Below are 13,828 nucleotides of genomic sequence, written 5' to 3' on the forward strand. Positions count from 1 at the left end.
CTCAGCTTGAGATTTAACGTGTCAATTATCAAGGTCTGGACTTTGACAAAGCCATTTTAACACAAGTACAGCAAGCTTTGATCCAAACTCTTAAATTGTAGCTCTATAATTTCAGTAATTGCTAACAATTTAAACTGATATGAAATTAGACACAGTGACCATTTTTACTGAATAAAATCACTGTGAAAAGGTAACCGATACTCGTGTCAGAGTTCATGACGGACTTCAAGTTACTTTAAAAATTTTGTAAAACCATTTAACATTTTCCAATTCACAAGTATTCGCTTACTTTGTGTCGGTCTTTTACCTGAGATCCAAATAAACATTCAAGAGGGCTGTGTATTTTCAGTATTCATTGCAGTAATTGACATTACCAGATTTCTGCATGGGAATGTGACTTTTCCATGGTAGATAAACAGCAGCTGATAAACTAGTCAGGTTTATTTGGAATGACATCTGTGTGGAAAAACGCTGCACAATGCAAAGCACTTTAAATTTAATAGTGAACATGCTGAGGCAGAAAGTGTGAAAATGCAGCTGTTTCAATAGCTGTCCTCAGATGTGGAGCTGCTGGGAAAGCAGATGTTCTTACAACTGCAACAACCACTTGGAGGACATAAATATGTATTAGGAACCTGGAAAACTTCTTTTTAAATATACCTTTATGGTTGTGATCTATGGTTTCGTTTACAGATTTTTTTGTTCTGCTGAGGCATTTTTTTGTAGATGGTCCCAGCAGGTGATGATTTCCTTCCAGACCTAATGGGGTGTTTCCATTTGAAGTCTTGTTGTTTATGGCCTTGGTCCAGAGGCTTTTTTTCCCCTAATTGGTGCTGAAGGGGCTTCACTTTTAAACATTTTTTTTAAAGAGGAGGAGACAAGATTTTGGTCTAAAAGTTTGGGGAAATCCAATTGGACAGAGGATAAAATTACTGAAAGGAGGACAGAGGGGTTTGATATTTAGCCCACCCGGTCCTGCTGGACCAGTGGAGACAGCCTCCTTGGCCTGGTAAGTGGAACATTTATTGGCATCATGAACAAATTTGCAGCTACATTATTATGTTTAAGTTGTACTTTAGAGATTAGGAGCAGATATATCAGTTTTTGTTTTTTTTAAATATGTGAATACAAATACTATGTGCTAATTTCCTAGCATTTTTAAAATAGAAAACATTTTAAGCCAATTCAATAAGACGAGGACCAGTAAGTTGATTATTGTAGATATAAATGACACATTTTTGAACCTTTTTTGTTGTTGTTTTGTGGGCTGCAGGTTCAACATGATTTCTTTGTCCTGCTTGCTGGGGCCGCTATGCGGTCTCCTCTTTCTCTCAGGTCAGTGTTGATTTCTTTCACTTTGCGGCTATTTTTGGAAACCACTGTTCAATAATCAATAAACGGATTTCCTTTCGCAGGCCTGTTGGAGGCCAAATCTTTGCTCAGTGCCATCAAACAGGAAGGTACAGAACCTAGGTCCCTTAAAGCATTTTAATTTAAGCAGATGCCTTGATTTTTATTTTTAATATATAGATTGTGGGTTGTTTTTTTTTTTGTCTAACAGAAATGGTGCCTTTGAGTGACGTGAGCATCAACTCGGAGAAAGCCAACGAGTTCCTGTCTCACTCCAGACCGAAGCGCAACGCGGCGGATCCCAGGTGGTACCGAGGAAACCCAGACTTTCAGGCCTATTACAGATACTACAGCAGCATCGGGCACACCGAGGGGGTAACAAGCTTCCATAATGATGTCAAAACCAAACCAGTTCTCACTGGTTCCAATTTACAATGTGTCATTTAATATCTTAGTTGAAAAAAACGCCATAAACTGATTTACGTGTCAAAACTGGAATGGAGTCGTTTACAGAAACATTTTCTGCCAACTATTATAACTATTGCACTTTTATAAGTGTTTCATTTTGAATCCGTTGTTTAAACACAACTGAAAAGGAACACAGAGAGAATCAAAAGTTACATTATGGTGTGAAAATCACAAAAAGTCCTCTCACCGTGTCAAAGTGCTAAAATAAAAATGTCTGAGACTTTTGCTTGGAGATTCACACACACAGCTTCTTATGTTTCAAACTCAAGGCCCGGGGGCCAACTCCGGCCCGCCGTAGCGTTTTATGTGGACATCTGCACTTTTAAGAGCATAACATAAACAGGACCTCAAAGATAACAGTTGTGTTCTTAAATAGTATTTTAATCAATCAAGGCAGTTTTTATCCCTATGCTGCCAATTAACATCAAAGTAATAAAATGTTTTTATTTTAAGCAGTTCTTATCAAATACAGAGGCAGCTATTTATTAATATTTGAACAATTTGTTCATGTTTCCCCCCCCCACCCCTCAACACATTTTGGTACAACTGGCCTTATGAGAATATGCATAATCTTTATATGACCCAAAGGGAAAATGAGTATGACATCCCTACCTAAGTGGTGGGATTAGCTAAGTTCCCATTTACTTTAAAATTGCACAAATTGAAATTACTAAAATAAATCTGCTTAATAGGAAACACGACAACTAAAAAAATTAGTTATTTCACTACAATGAGGTGGTTTTTCGGCTGTATAAAAAAGTAGTGAATTTTGCAACACTACCAATGGAAACACTTTTTTTGGATAACATGAGTAACGTGATCAATAACTGGATGTTATTAGGTGAAGAATACGATGAAAGTGATTTTTTAATGCCCTATTGTGTGAATAAACCTATTCACATGAGATTTTAATAGTTTCTTATATTAACAGAATATCGACAGTTTTCTGCATATTTGTAGGTTGTGAGACAACCACACTGATCTGTCCTTTCTCCTCTCAGCTCTATGAGATCGACAAGTTGCGGATGCTCTACCAGCAGATGAGGTACCTGGAGCACGCCTACGGCCCAAACGCCTCCTACTTCCAAAGCAAACTGGGTGTGCCAATGATCATGTGCGACCCCGTCACAGACAAGAGGTGCAAATACGCCGCTCCTCCTCCACCACCTCCGATGAAAGGAGTCCCAAAGCCCATCAATCCTACGGAGGCTCCACCTCCTCTTCCTCTCGCTCCAGCCATTTCCCAGGCCGATGTGCTTTTCCTGTGCAACAACAAGGACCCCCTCTGCAAGCCGCACATCGTCTACTTGCCCACCGGCGCTGTTCCGGTGCTCTGCGACCCTCGGTACCACCCCCACTGTACCCCGCAGAAAGCCCCGCCGCCCCCGCTGGTGGTTCCTAAGCAGCCTTATCATAAGAAGATGCCTCCGCCTCCTCCGGTTTTGGTCAAGTCTCCTCCTCCGGCCCCCATCCGTGTCTTCAAAGGTATGGAGTATGACTGTGACCCCTACTGGGACCCGGATTGCCTGATTGACAACCCTCCAAGACCTGTCAAGGGGAAGATTATGGGCCCCCCACCCCCACCTCCTCCACCACCCGAGGAGGAAGAAGAGGAAGTAGAGGAGCCAGCGCCTCCGCCGCTCAAAGAGAAGAAACTCTCCTACAACCCTTATCCCTACTTCCAACACCACCCTTATGACCCCAGGAATGAACTGTACGACCCGGTCCGCTTCCAGTACCCCCAGCCAGAAGATGCTGCTGACGAGCCTGCTGACGAGTGAGCAGTCCTCTCAGTGCCTGAGAAAAAAGAGTCTCATGTTTCCACGGACTTTGAAACATTCATCAAAGAAATGTGTGATATGATTAAAAAGACATCTTATTGTATTTATCATGACTGTCACAATGTTAATTGTCAGTCAATGTGGTTGTCAACCAGTGATTTAGTAGAGGCAATAAAATCAGATAAATTTGGTTTTCATCAGTTAATGAGTTGAATTTCGCCTTTTAAAAAGGTGCAAAATGATGGAAGAACAAGGTTTGCTCTCCCAGAGCCACCAGGCAGCTAAAAACAAACCTTGTAAACGCTTAACACACAAGCAGGGGGTCATTATATCGGCTTCTGCTGTGCATTTAATACCCAAACAAATGCTGACTCAGCTTATCCACGGTAGTCTCTACGGCTATAAATGGCTTCCTGTGCTGCCACGTTTACCTGCCTCCTTCAAACCCTCTGCATGCAGTCACGCAGCAGGAACGCAACTTAAAAAAACCAAAAAAAAAAAAAAAACCAAGAACGAGTTGACTGTAAAATCCTCAAAGCTCCACATAACAAACCCACAGCTTCACATTACAAAACTTTCATGGGCTTGTTTAAATCTGCAGACCTATACATTTCTGGGGTCTTTATAATTACTATAGTAAAAGCCCAAAAGAATTACCTTCTGGAAGAAGACACAAAGCACCATGAAAAAAAAACATTTTATTACATACAGAAACGTGAAACAATAAAACGAACCGGGTAAAATAACGTCCATGTTCAGCGATCTCACTGCTGTAGAGAGGTTTGAAACTGATCTGAGTGGTTTTGGATAGATTGAAGGTGTAAAATCTTTTTTATTTTATTTTAACACAAACAAAAAGAGAGAACAGAAAAGAGTGTTTGCCTCCCTGTCAGCTCAAAAGAAGAGTCCTCTCATCCTCCGGCCGATGCCCTGCCTGTCGTACAGGACGTTGAACTTGTTGATGAACTGGTTCATACTGTTGCAGGTCTTGGTGATGGTGCCTAAGTAGGCCATGAGCCCCACATCGTTACATTGCTGCAGGGAAACAGGAAGTGAAAAAAGTGAGAAGCAGCAAAAAGTTTTCATATCTGAACACTTTTTGTTCAGAGATGAACAAAACTAATCTGTTGCCACCATTTCAAAAGCCTTAAAATGTTATTCTGTTAAGCAATGAATTTTCAGTAAAACACTAAGGCTACGTTCACACGGCAATCAAATCCGACTCAAATCAAACTTTTTTACGGCAATCTGAACGGACCAATTCTGACCTTTTCACCCAAATAAATAAAAAAAGTGAAATGTGCCACGTCTTTAAGTTTTATTACGTTGGATCTGCATTCGATAGTTTTCAAAACGTTTGTAGTCAGAAGGGTCATGATGCTTTTTATCCAACATTGAAGTGAGACATGCATCACAATTCTGCAAGAAATCACATGGGTTAAATACAGACATAAATAATGGCTGAAAACGATTATGAATTTATAAAAGAGCTCTGTCACTGAAGCACATCACAGACTACTGCTGGTTTGACAAAGCATCCTAACAAACTTCTCTACAGAAGTTACAGTAAATGCTCCACAAAAGGCCATTTCAATTAGTGTTGCTTTCTTTTTGTTGACTTCCTTTGTCTTGTTATAATCTTCTGACAATAATGTCGACTTATATCTGTACACAGGGCACTGCTGCGTGACACAACTTTCTTCTTCTGTGCATACATGCTCTCATAAGTCTAACTGCAGTCGCATTTAATTTGCAGTATGAACAACCATGCAAAACAAAATTGCTTCCAGTGAGAAGATATATTTTCAGCAACTATGTGTCAATTTGTTCCTTTCGGACAAAAGATTATATATTCTCAGATTTTGTTGAGTTGCATGATATCAGAAGATCTTGCAGTGGCATTAACATTATCAAATAGTTAGATATTTAAAAAAAAAGTTAGCGTCACAATAACAGAACCTGTCTCCAATTTTCTTCACAGTCATGGAGTTTTAATAGGTCAATGCGCCACTAACTGCTCATCATTTTCCCCTGAAACCATAAACCCCATTTCTGACTCAGCTCTATAAAACTGTTAGTCTTTTAATATAAGCAGGCAGTGTTAAAGAAAAAAATGCTCTCGAAGCTGTAGAACTCGCATGTTTCTGCTGCAGATGAAGTATCAGCTGATTGATATATTCATACTAAGAATTTTGCCTCTGTTACTTCATGATATAAATAGTTGAATAAGTGAACCCAAATGCTTAGTTATGGTGATTACATACATCATAGAAGTCAGTTTTGAATTTTGTGGTGCTGAGGACCGGCAATCTGTGGCAAAGAGCGTTTGCTTCTCGCAGGATCTCGTGGTTGAACGGCACCTCTCCTATCACACAAACACAGAAGAAAGATGAGTCCAGTGAGATAACGCGTCAGGATGTAGTATAAGTGCAACTTAAAATTAAGGAATTGTTTTTACCAATAAATATTTGGTAACAGCTGCTTTGTATATACATGTCTTAATATTCTTTCCCCTTCAGTGCTTCATAAATATGATTGCTTACCTGCTTCGACGGCTTTGACGTACTCTAGAATGATCTTTACTCGGCTGTGGAGCATCTTTATCGCGCTGTGCTGGGCAATGAGGTGTTCAGCCACTAAAGCAGAAAACAGAGGGACAAATAAGTGTCAAAGCATCCAGTTACTCAACTATAAAATTCATTTAAATGGCAATATGTCCCATCAAATTGATCTGAATGAGAAGGGATTGTATATTCTCATGTAATCTGTGGTACAGGTACAACCTCGATGACAATTTGTCCCAGAAATTATTACAATAATTATTATTGTAATAAACGATAACATGATTGTTTGAAGACCAATCATATTAATTATTTCAAATAATATAATGATAATTGCACAATAATACAAATTTGCTCTCTCAAAGACCAATTAACTGATTTTGTTAAAAATAAATCACTAAACACTGGAACTGGAAGATATTTTAAATAAAATAATAAATACAAAAGCACATTCATCAAATAAAATTTAACAAAACAACTAAAAACAATAAATAAATCAGAAATAAACGTCACACACAACCAAAACCATAAGTGAAATGGATTATGAAGTCTCTGTAAATATAGTTGCCCTTTAAAAAATATTAATCATTAGAATTGAAATGATCAAGCAGCAATTAAGTGATTTATGGCAATAAGCTTACTTACCAGTTGAATTTTCCCCAGTTCCAGTGGCTGTCATTCGAGCCACATGGTCAACACCAATCCTCTCTGCTTCCTCTGTGGCTAAAGTGTATGTTAGCTCAGCAAACAACATAGTGGCCTGGTTAAAAACAACAACAAATAACCCATAAATAAATAGGAAATCAAGTTATTATGGTAGGAAAAAAGCATTTTGACTGAGCTGGGTAGGAAGTCTTACCTCGCCACTGATGATGTCTATCACAGATTCATAAACGCTAACAGGAAGCTGAGGAAAAAAACAACACGAAAGCGACGGGATCAAAATGAAATCCATCCACAGCTGCTCCAGCCTTGAACTGGAAAAGCAGGTAGACTTACGTCAGTGTGTTTGGTCATCGGGTTCAGTTTGAGGAAGAGGGGGCTCTCGATGATCTCACACACCTGGTGCAAAAGGAAAACAGAAACACATAAATAAGGCTGATTTGTCATTTTAATCACTGAAATTATCCTTAAACTGCTGCCACTGGCTTATGTGTTCACAAACCTGTTTGTGAATGTGAATGTCTGACTGGTCTGGAGGACCACCTGTGGTGTACCAACCCAGGAACTCCATGTCTTTGAAGACCTGTTTAACTAAGGGACATAAAACTGATGTCATATTTTCTACATTTTTATTGCTGCATAAACACATGTTCTACAGGGCTTTGTGACGGGCACAACCAAACATTAAGTCTGTTGTGTTTAAGCCACTTTGTAGCTGATTTGGGGTTTCTTTGGAAGACTTACTAACATTGAAAAATAAGGTTAAAGGCTGTGTTTAATTAAATTTTGTTACATTGATCTGCAAAGAAATGGCTGGCAGGCATAGAAAAATGTTAGCACCAGTGGATCGTTTCCCTCAGAGCAAAGAAGAAAGATGAAGTAGAGGATTATGGTCATGACATCTCAATCCTTATTTATTTCTCTGTTTTGTGAGGACATAATTTTTCAGAAACTATTGTAACCAGTTTTCATGCCTTTCAGTTCTTTCCATGAAAACAAGCATTTCTGTCTCTTCTAGCAGGTTACCAAAGTTGGAAAAATGCTTTCATATTATTTATTTCTTCCAATAAGATTACAATTTTAACCTGTGAAAATGTTAAAATTCAACACTGACAAACCAATTCATGTTCCTTGAAATTGTCTTATGCTATTCTATAATTGTCAAATTGTTCTTTGACATCAATAATGAAATCATTGATTCTTACATTGTTCCTCCTTAGTGTAGTAATACTCCTTGTCGATGTGCACTTTCTCATCTATGGTGTGAGACATCAGCTCAAAGGAGTTCATCACCTCAATGTTTCTACCCTCCTGTTTCCCAATCAGAGCTCCAATCACTGAGAAGACAAAGCAGACAAAAAAACAACAGATGTCTATCTAAATTAATACTGTTATAAACAAACTTTTGTTGTTCTTTTAAATAAAAATGCTTGTAAAGCTATGCCAAAAAAAACCCCCTAAGACGGTACCGTCTTTATAAATTCATAATCATATGCTAAAGAGTAAAGAACTGAAGTTAAATCACACATACCCTGCATCGGTCGGCCCTCCTGGGACCGAATGCGTATCCAGTGGTCTGATATGTTGAGGATAACCAAAGGGTGTAAGGCCACAGAAACACTCCCAGTGACCCCTGAGGCCATAACACTGGGGCTGGCTGCAGATATATGAAGAAACATAAGGTGGGCTTCAGCAGGACATTGACTAAAACACACAAAAATCTCGACTATCTAAGCAAAAACAACAATGACAAAAGAATTAATAATGGCTACAAACAAGAAGGAAAAGAGATTGGCAGAGGAGGCAGTGCCAGTTATCAGATTACCCAATAAACCAAAATCATGCATTTTTGGTGCTTTTCATACACAGATTCACCAATCAAACTAAATATAATTATGTAAAGATTTAAATTTGTTTGCATTCACTCCAGTTTGGTCTTAGTGATAACTAAGCACAGTCAAATTTAGTTTAGAATTGTTTAATTCACTAATTAGCAGACTTGCATATAGGCCATATGAATTGCTCCTGCTACTTTATCCAGATCAACCTTAACTTTAAGTATCTGGCAATTATTCAGTGTGTTTTGTTTTTTGAAGCTGAATTTTATATGACCTTAATTATTATAACAATTTTATTTTATTTTTGCTTATTAATAAATGCTCATTCCAGTTGCCTAAAACACTTGCACAATTTAATTGACTTATATTTTATTTACTAAATTATTTTATTATTTGTAATCTTAGTTTCAACATTTATTAGAATTTTAGAGTCTCTACTTGTCAAGATTGTTATGTCTACTTCTAGTGTCTTATCAGCAAAATCCTGTTTATCCCAAGGGGTTTTTATGTTACAGTAATAATAAAAGGTGATATCATCAGGCTGAATTGTGTAATTTAATACACACACACACACACAAACACACCCACACACAAAGACCTGCTAAAGACATTTTCTAACAAGAATACATGAAATATATGTTGACATTAGGTAGTGCATGAACAATTAAGTGAATAACACCAAACCAGGGGGAAAAATGCATTGCCAAACTGTTCAATAGGTATATAATACCAAATGTACTGTTAAAATCACGAGACACAGATTAAATACTATGCGTGCACTGTGATCTTCAAGTGACAGTTTTTGTTTGCTGACTGAAATGGTCAAATAAAACAAAGATTAAGATTCACAAAATAAATTCAGACTCGGGAACAGAGTAAATGAGAAGTGGCTGTTTAACATTCAAAGTGAAAAATAACTGAAGACAGAGATGTGAACGTTATCCTGGTTGTGTCAGCAACCGTAAAACACGACAAAATCTCCAGTTACGATCATTTACAAACAAAATATACAACACGTGATGCAACCTCCATGGTCATTCATGTTGCTGCGAGGTTTATGTGGTGGGTTAAATTAGAATTACTTGCCTGTTCCATCCACTTCCATTCCTCCACCATTGCTGGTCGCCATCTTGTCCGGTGTTGTGTCGACAAAAGCAACGCCGTCAGGGGAAGATCATTTCAAGACGCTCGTTTTCCTGTTTACGTTTGTTAGTGTGTTCTCGCAAGTGAATGGACAACGTAACGCGTGTTTTCCAGTGCCCAGTGCTATTAAATGCCTTATACTGATATCAGTTCTCTAGCTATCTTGTCAAATAGTCTATTATTAGAAAAAAATATTTTCTCTGAGCTATAAGAGAAAATTCCAGGAACCGAGTCTGCGTCTATTGCCACCATAAATATATAACATAATGAAATGCGTTATGGTTTCATTGTTAGTTGGAAAGCGCAAGTATATTTACTGTTTTTGAATTTAACAGAATTTATTGAAGACTACAAATGTCTTTAAAAGGCGCTTCCGGTGACTGAATTACATGCTTACGGTTGGTGTACCTTTTTCAGCGCAACACCGGCAAACCGCGCAAGCGCAAGAGATTGTTCGCTCAATGAACGTTAGGTGGCAACACTTCCTCTGCCAGTCTTCTTAAATAAGGTGCAGTCCTTTCGTCTTTTTAAATACTTTTTCCAGTGTCATTTAGAGAAAGGCTGCATCGACCGAGTCGCTATTCTACCAGCGAAAAATAATACATAGTTGTGATTTCATCACCGGTTTGGGTCACTCAGTGTATGGGCAGCTGTTTCTTGGGGATAGCTGATTTAGGCGCAACCCTTGTGCGTCAGGATATAGGTCCGTGTTGAGAGTTTTGTTTACAAAATGGATGAATTTAAAGGCTGTAATCTTGACTACTTCCCAGAGAACATTTTAATTGACGTACTCTCATACTTAAGCGTCAGAGAGCTCGTCAGAGCTGGGAGGTAAGTATTTTTTCTTGTGAAACAAAAAGCTGCTTTTTCTTTGTTGTGACTCATTCAAATGAGGTTTTTTGTTGTTGCTTTTGTTTTTTCTGCCGTGTAGAGTGTGCAAGAGATGGAAACGCCTCGTTAAAGACCAAAGACTGTGGAGAGCAGTTGATCTAACTGCGTGGAAAGGGGTAAGAATAGATTTTTGTTTGTAATTTGTTTTACAAAAGTAAAAAATTAACGGATGTAGGGATCTCAAAGCTTTCCACAAATAAAAAATTTGAAAAGATTGGTGTGAATTTGCAATCTGCCCTTTTTACTCTGACATACCTGAATAAAAGCCATATTGATGAGGACAAGCTTTCAGAATGAGTCTACTTGAATGTGTAGCAGTGAAGTGTCAGAAAATATTAGGAACGTTTACATGACTAGTAAAAGCTGTGACCAAATAAATTGCTCATATCAATGTTCAATTCAGAATGTGTATGTATTTTTCTTTTATGTGAAGCAATTTTACATAGTGTTCATGTATGATGCTATTGTCTACAGATACTTTATTATCCTCCTATGTCACAACATGTGTTTGGGCACCTATGCAGTCAGTGATAGAAAATAATTGTTTTTTTCTTTCCAACTCTCACCACATCCATTCTTGGTCTGTCCTCTGTGTATTAGGTGACGTCCCGGATTCTTTGGTTCCTTCTGCGTCAGTACCTGGGTTGTGGACTGAGGTGCCTTCGCTTGCGTGGTTTGTTGCTCTCTGCCCGAGGCGGCACCTTTCTCTCTGAGTCTTGGCTCAAGGCTTTGTCCACCAAATGTCCCCGCCTGAGTAAACTCTGTCTTCTGCATGCTGATCTCAGAAGCTTACCAAACTGCCAGATCCTGCCCCGATCTTTGCGGGTGCTGGAGTTGCGTGGCTGTGAGCTGCCTCGTAGTTTTTTCAATCAAAGCTTGCCTACTTCACCTGGTCTACCTCATGAACGAGCCGAAGCCACGTGTAGTGTTGGTGCGCAACAAAAAGGACGCTGTCAGAAAGGGAAGGGGATTGCTTCTCCTTCAGGAATCGGTGTCGAGAGGTTGGTCCTCAACAATGTCCCATCTTTTACAGACCAGCATCTGCAGAATCTGGCGTCCTGGGAGAGGCTCAGTCGGCTGGAGTTACGTGATACCTTTCGTGTAACAGCAAATGGACTTCGGAGCTGTGCAGCCAAAGAAGGCCTCTCGGGCCTAGAAGGGCTTTCTAGACTCAAATATCTTGAAATAGGCATTACAGGACGACAGGGCTACCAGTTACAGATGGCCTCCCTTGGCCTGGGGGCAGGGTGGCTTGGACTAGAGGAGCTGAGTCTTGGTGGGAAGGAGGTGGGACCGGGCTTGCTCTGTGCCAGCCGTCTGAAGGACTTAAAATGTCTGCACCTTTGGGCATGTACACTCAGCGAGCTGCAGATTGTGCGGAGCTGCAGGATGCTCCGAGGGCTCCGTCAACTGGAGTTTTTAGACGTTACATTCCAGCCTCGGCAGAGTCCTCCTGCAGAGGAAGGACAGGAACAGGAAGGTGGTGATGAGCAGCAGAATGAGGAGGGAGGTACTGGTGGAGAAAGTAATGAGGAGAACAGGACACTGGATGGGACTGATCCCTTCCCAAGTCTGCGCCGCTCACTGGCTGGTCTGTTGCCATCATGCTCGCTGGTTTTTACTAACTGCTCTGTTCAGATAAATGTAGACTGAATCTATTCAAGTGGCTAACAAGCATTTATTCCCTTTACAAGACAGTCACTGGGAGATTTTGGAGTTTCTATCGGCAACATAGAGAACATGACAGAGTCTTGCAATGACTGTGGACTATAGTTTAACAGTTTGTGAATATGTTTTTACAAAATTTGTTAATGTAATAGGGGAAAAAGAGCTAGACCATCTTGATTGGATATGGCGTCCATTGTAGAGGTCTTAGTTTTGTTACACCTAGTACACATAATTTAGTATTTCAAGCAGAAAAAGTTCTAACATTTACATGCAAAGCCACATGAAAATAGAAACAAAGAAAATTATTTTAAAGAAACTTTAGATTTTTCAGATTTCCGTAGTTAGATCTTTAAAAGATCAGTTTTGTTCAAAACTTATCGATTTGCTTGAACACTTTGATGAAACAAAAAATTTCAGCACTGTTTCTGAACACGTTCATCAAGTAACAGTTAAGTTTAACTACAAGTATTATCTCACTGTTACTACATTACCAACCAGTCAGTTCAAAGTAACTGAGGTTGTTACGCAAGGAGAAACATGTTTTCACATTGAGAGAAAAAAAAATCATTTGCAGAACATCTTAAGGTAAAATAAAGCAGAACATTCACTTGCTGGCTGTCAACAGACATGCAGGTGTTTGAGTCAAAGTACTGAAGATGTCATAAGAAACAATCCACCTGTTTCCTGTTGCCTAACTGCTTTCTAACTTTGTATACACTCAGAAAATCATGTATTTTCTCATGTGAAGGCTGGTTTAACATTTTTATGACTATATTCTTTCACTGAGTCTTTGCTGATATAAATTTTAAAGGTGATGAGTACAAAATAATATCAATGTTTTTATTTTATTATCAACAACAATCATGGAAGATTTGGAGTAAGGATCTAAGTAATATTCCATTTGACTTCAAATCTTGTTATAATGAAATTGCTGAAAATATTTTTTTGCAAATAAATTGTGAGTCATAAATTGTCTTTCCTTGTCAGGTATGCTCTTCTTTAGGTGAAGCTTCTCTACTTTGGTTGGATTTAACTTCATGTTAAGTGCCAAGAAAGACTATTTGCCTCCTTGTAGTTTTCTTCTATTTTAGACTTTTTCTCCCATTGAAAGATTTTTCCATCATGAAGCAAAATTTAACATCTTAAAAACAATACAAGAGCAAATGCAACACAATTTTTAAGTGCTGATCTTTATTTTTAAGCAAAAGAAAACATCCACAACAACTGCCATTTAAAGGAATCTCAGCATACAATTTATTGTAAAAAAACCCAACATAGAAATTTAGGCAATTTGAAAGCTATTTGTAATATAATACCAATGATTTCCTTTAAGAAAAATTGCATTAAGAAATGAATTAAAATGCACATACATTTATGGATCTCACTTATTCAGCATGGTAACATAATTCTACATTAATTTGAAGTCTTGATCACATGAAGCTTGCAGATGTTGAAGAGAGATCCA

At 38.6% G+C, this 13,828-nt stretch overlaps 3 protein-coding genes across 3 annotated transcripts; 2 read left to right on the forward strand and 1 right to left on the reverse strand.

Annotated features, from left to right (window-relative positions):
• The first annotated feature begins 940 nt into the window (after positions 1 to 940).
• Positions 941 to 3,789, forward strand: and3 (actinodin3). Its single transcript, XM_055030876.1, has 5 exons — positions 941 to 1,009; positions 1,274 to 1,335; positions 1,416 to 1,460; positions 1,562 to 1,725; positions 2,820 to 3,789. The coding sequence occupies exons 2-5, from the start codon at positions 1,281 to 1,283 to the stop codon at positions 3,597 to 3,599; spliced, it is 1,044 nt and encodes a 347-aa protein (XP_054886851.1). The 5' UTR covers positions 941 to 1,009; positions 1,274 to 1,280; the 3' UTR covers positions 3,600 to 3,789.
• Positions 3,790 to 4,277: 488 nt separating this feature from the next.
• Positions 4,278 to 9,871, reverse strand: cops6 (COP9 signalosome subunit 6). The gene is made up of 10 exons (XM_055030560.1): positions 9,748 to 9,871; positions 8,355 to 8,480; positions 8,029 to 8,160; positions 7,326 to 7,414; positions 7,160 to 7,222; positions 7,020 to 7,067; positions 6,806 to 6,920; positions 6,143 to 6,235; positions 5,864 to 5,964; positions 4,278 to 4,634 (listed from the first exon to the last, which is right to left on the reverse strand). Exons 1-10 carry the CDS (start codon positions 9,788 to 9,790, stop codon positions 4,494 to 4,496), a joined length of 951 nt encoding a protein of 316 aa, XP_054886535.1. The 5' UTR covers positions 9,791 to 9,871; the 3' UTR covers positions 4,278 to 4,493.
• Positions 9,872 to 9,931: 60 nt separating this feature from the next.
• LOC129360386 (F-box/LRR-repeat protein 12-like) lies at positions 9,932 to 13,338 on the forward strand. The gene is made up of 3 exons (XM_055030558.1): positions 9,932 to 10,635; positions 10,736 to 10,811; positions 11,296 to 13,338. The coding sequence occupies exons 1-3, from the start codon at positions 10,535 to 10,537 to the stop codon at positions 12,346 to 12,348; spliced, it is 1,230 nt and encodes a 409-aa protein (XP_054886533.1). The 5' UTR covers positions 9,932 to 10,534; the 3' UTR covers positions 12,349 to 13,338.
• Positions 13,339 to 13,828: the final 490 nt, after the last annotated feature.

The sequence above is a fragment of the Poeciliopsis prolifica genome, unplaced genomic scaffold (assembly GCF_027474105.1).
Source record: "Poeciliopsis prolifica strain line A6 unplaced genomic scaffold, Auburn_PproV2 SCAFFOLD006, whole genome shotgun sequence".
Taxonomy (NCBI): Eukaryota; Metazoa; Chordata; class Actinopteri; order Cyprinodontiformes; family Poeciliidae; genus Poeciliopsis; species Poeciliopsis prolifica.

Bases quoted from the DNA above. Each gene is read 5' to 3' on its own strand.
- cops6 (XM_055030560.1), bottom strand. From the start codon at position 9,790: ATGGCGACCAGCAATGGTGGAGGAATGGAAGTGGATGGAACAG. The intron at 8,161-8,354 runs GTATGTGTGATT...TTGTCTTCTCAG, and splicing joins GGAGGGCCGACCGATGCAGG to TGATTGGAGCTCTGATTGGG. The intron at 5,965-6,142 runs GTAAGCAATCAT...TTTGTGTGATAG, and splicing joins CGTCAAAGCCGTCGAAGCAG to GAGAGGTGCCGTTCAACCAC.
- LOC129360386 (XM_055030558.1), top strand. From the start codon at position 10,535: ATGGATGAATTTAAAGGCTGTAATCTTGACTACTTCCCAGAGAACATT. The intron at 10,636-10,735 runs GTAAGTATTTTT...TCTGCCGTGTAG, and splicing joins GAGCTCGTCAGAGCTGGGAG to AGTGTGCAAGAGATGGAAAC. The intron at 10,812-11,295 runs GTAAGAATAGAT...TCTGTGTATTAG, and splicing joins ATCTAACTGCGTGGAAAGGG to GTGACGTCCCGGATTCTTTG.
- and3 (XM_055030876.1), top strand. From the start codon at position 1,281: ATGATTTCTTTGTCCTGCTTGCTGGGGCCGCTATGCGGTCTCCTCTTT. The intron at 1,336-1,415 runs GTCAGTGTTGAT...TTCCTTTCGCAG, and splicing joins CGGTCTCCTCTTTCTCTCAG to GCCTGTTGGAGGCCAAATCT. The intron at 1,726-2,819 runs GTAACAAGCTTC...TTCTCCTCTCAG, and splicing joins GCATCGGGCACACCGAGGGG to CTCTATGAGATCGACAAGTT.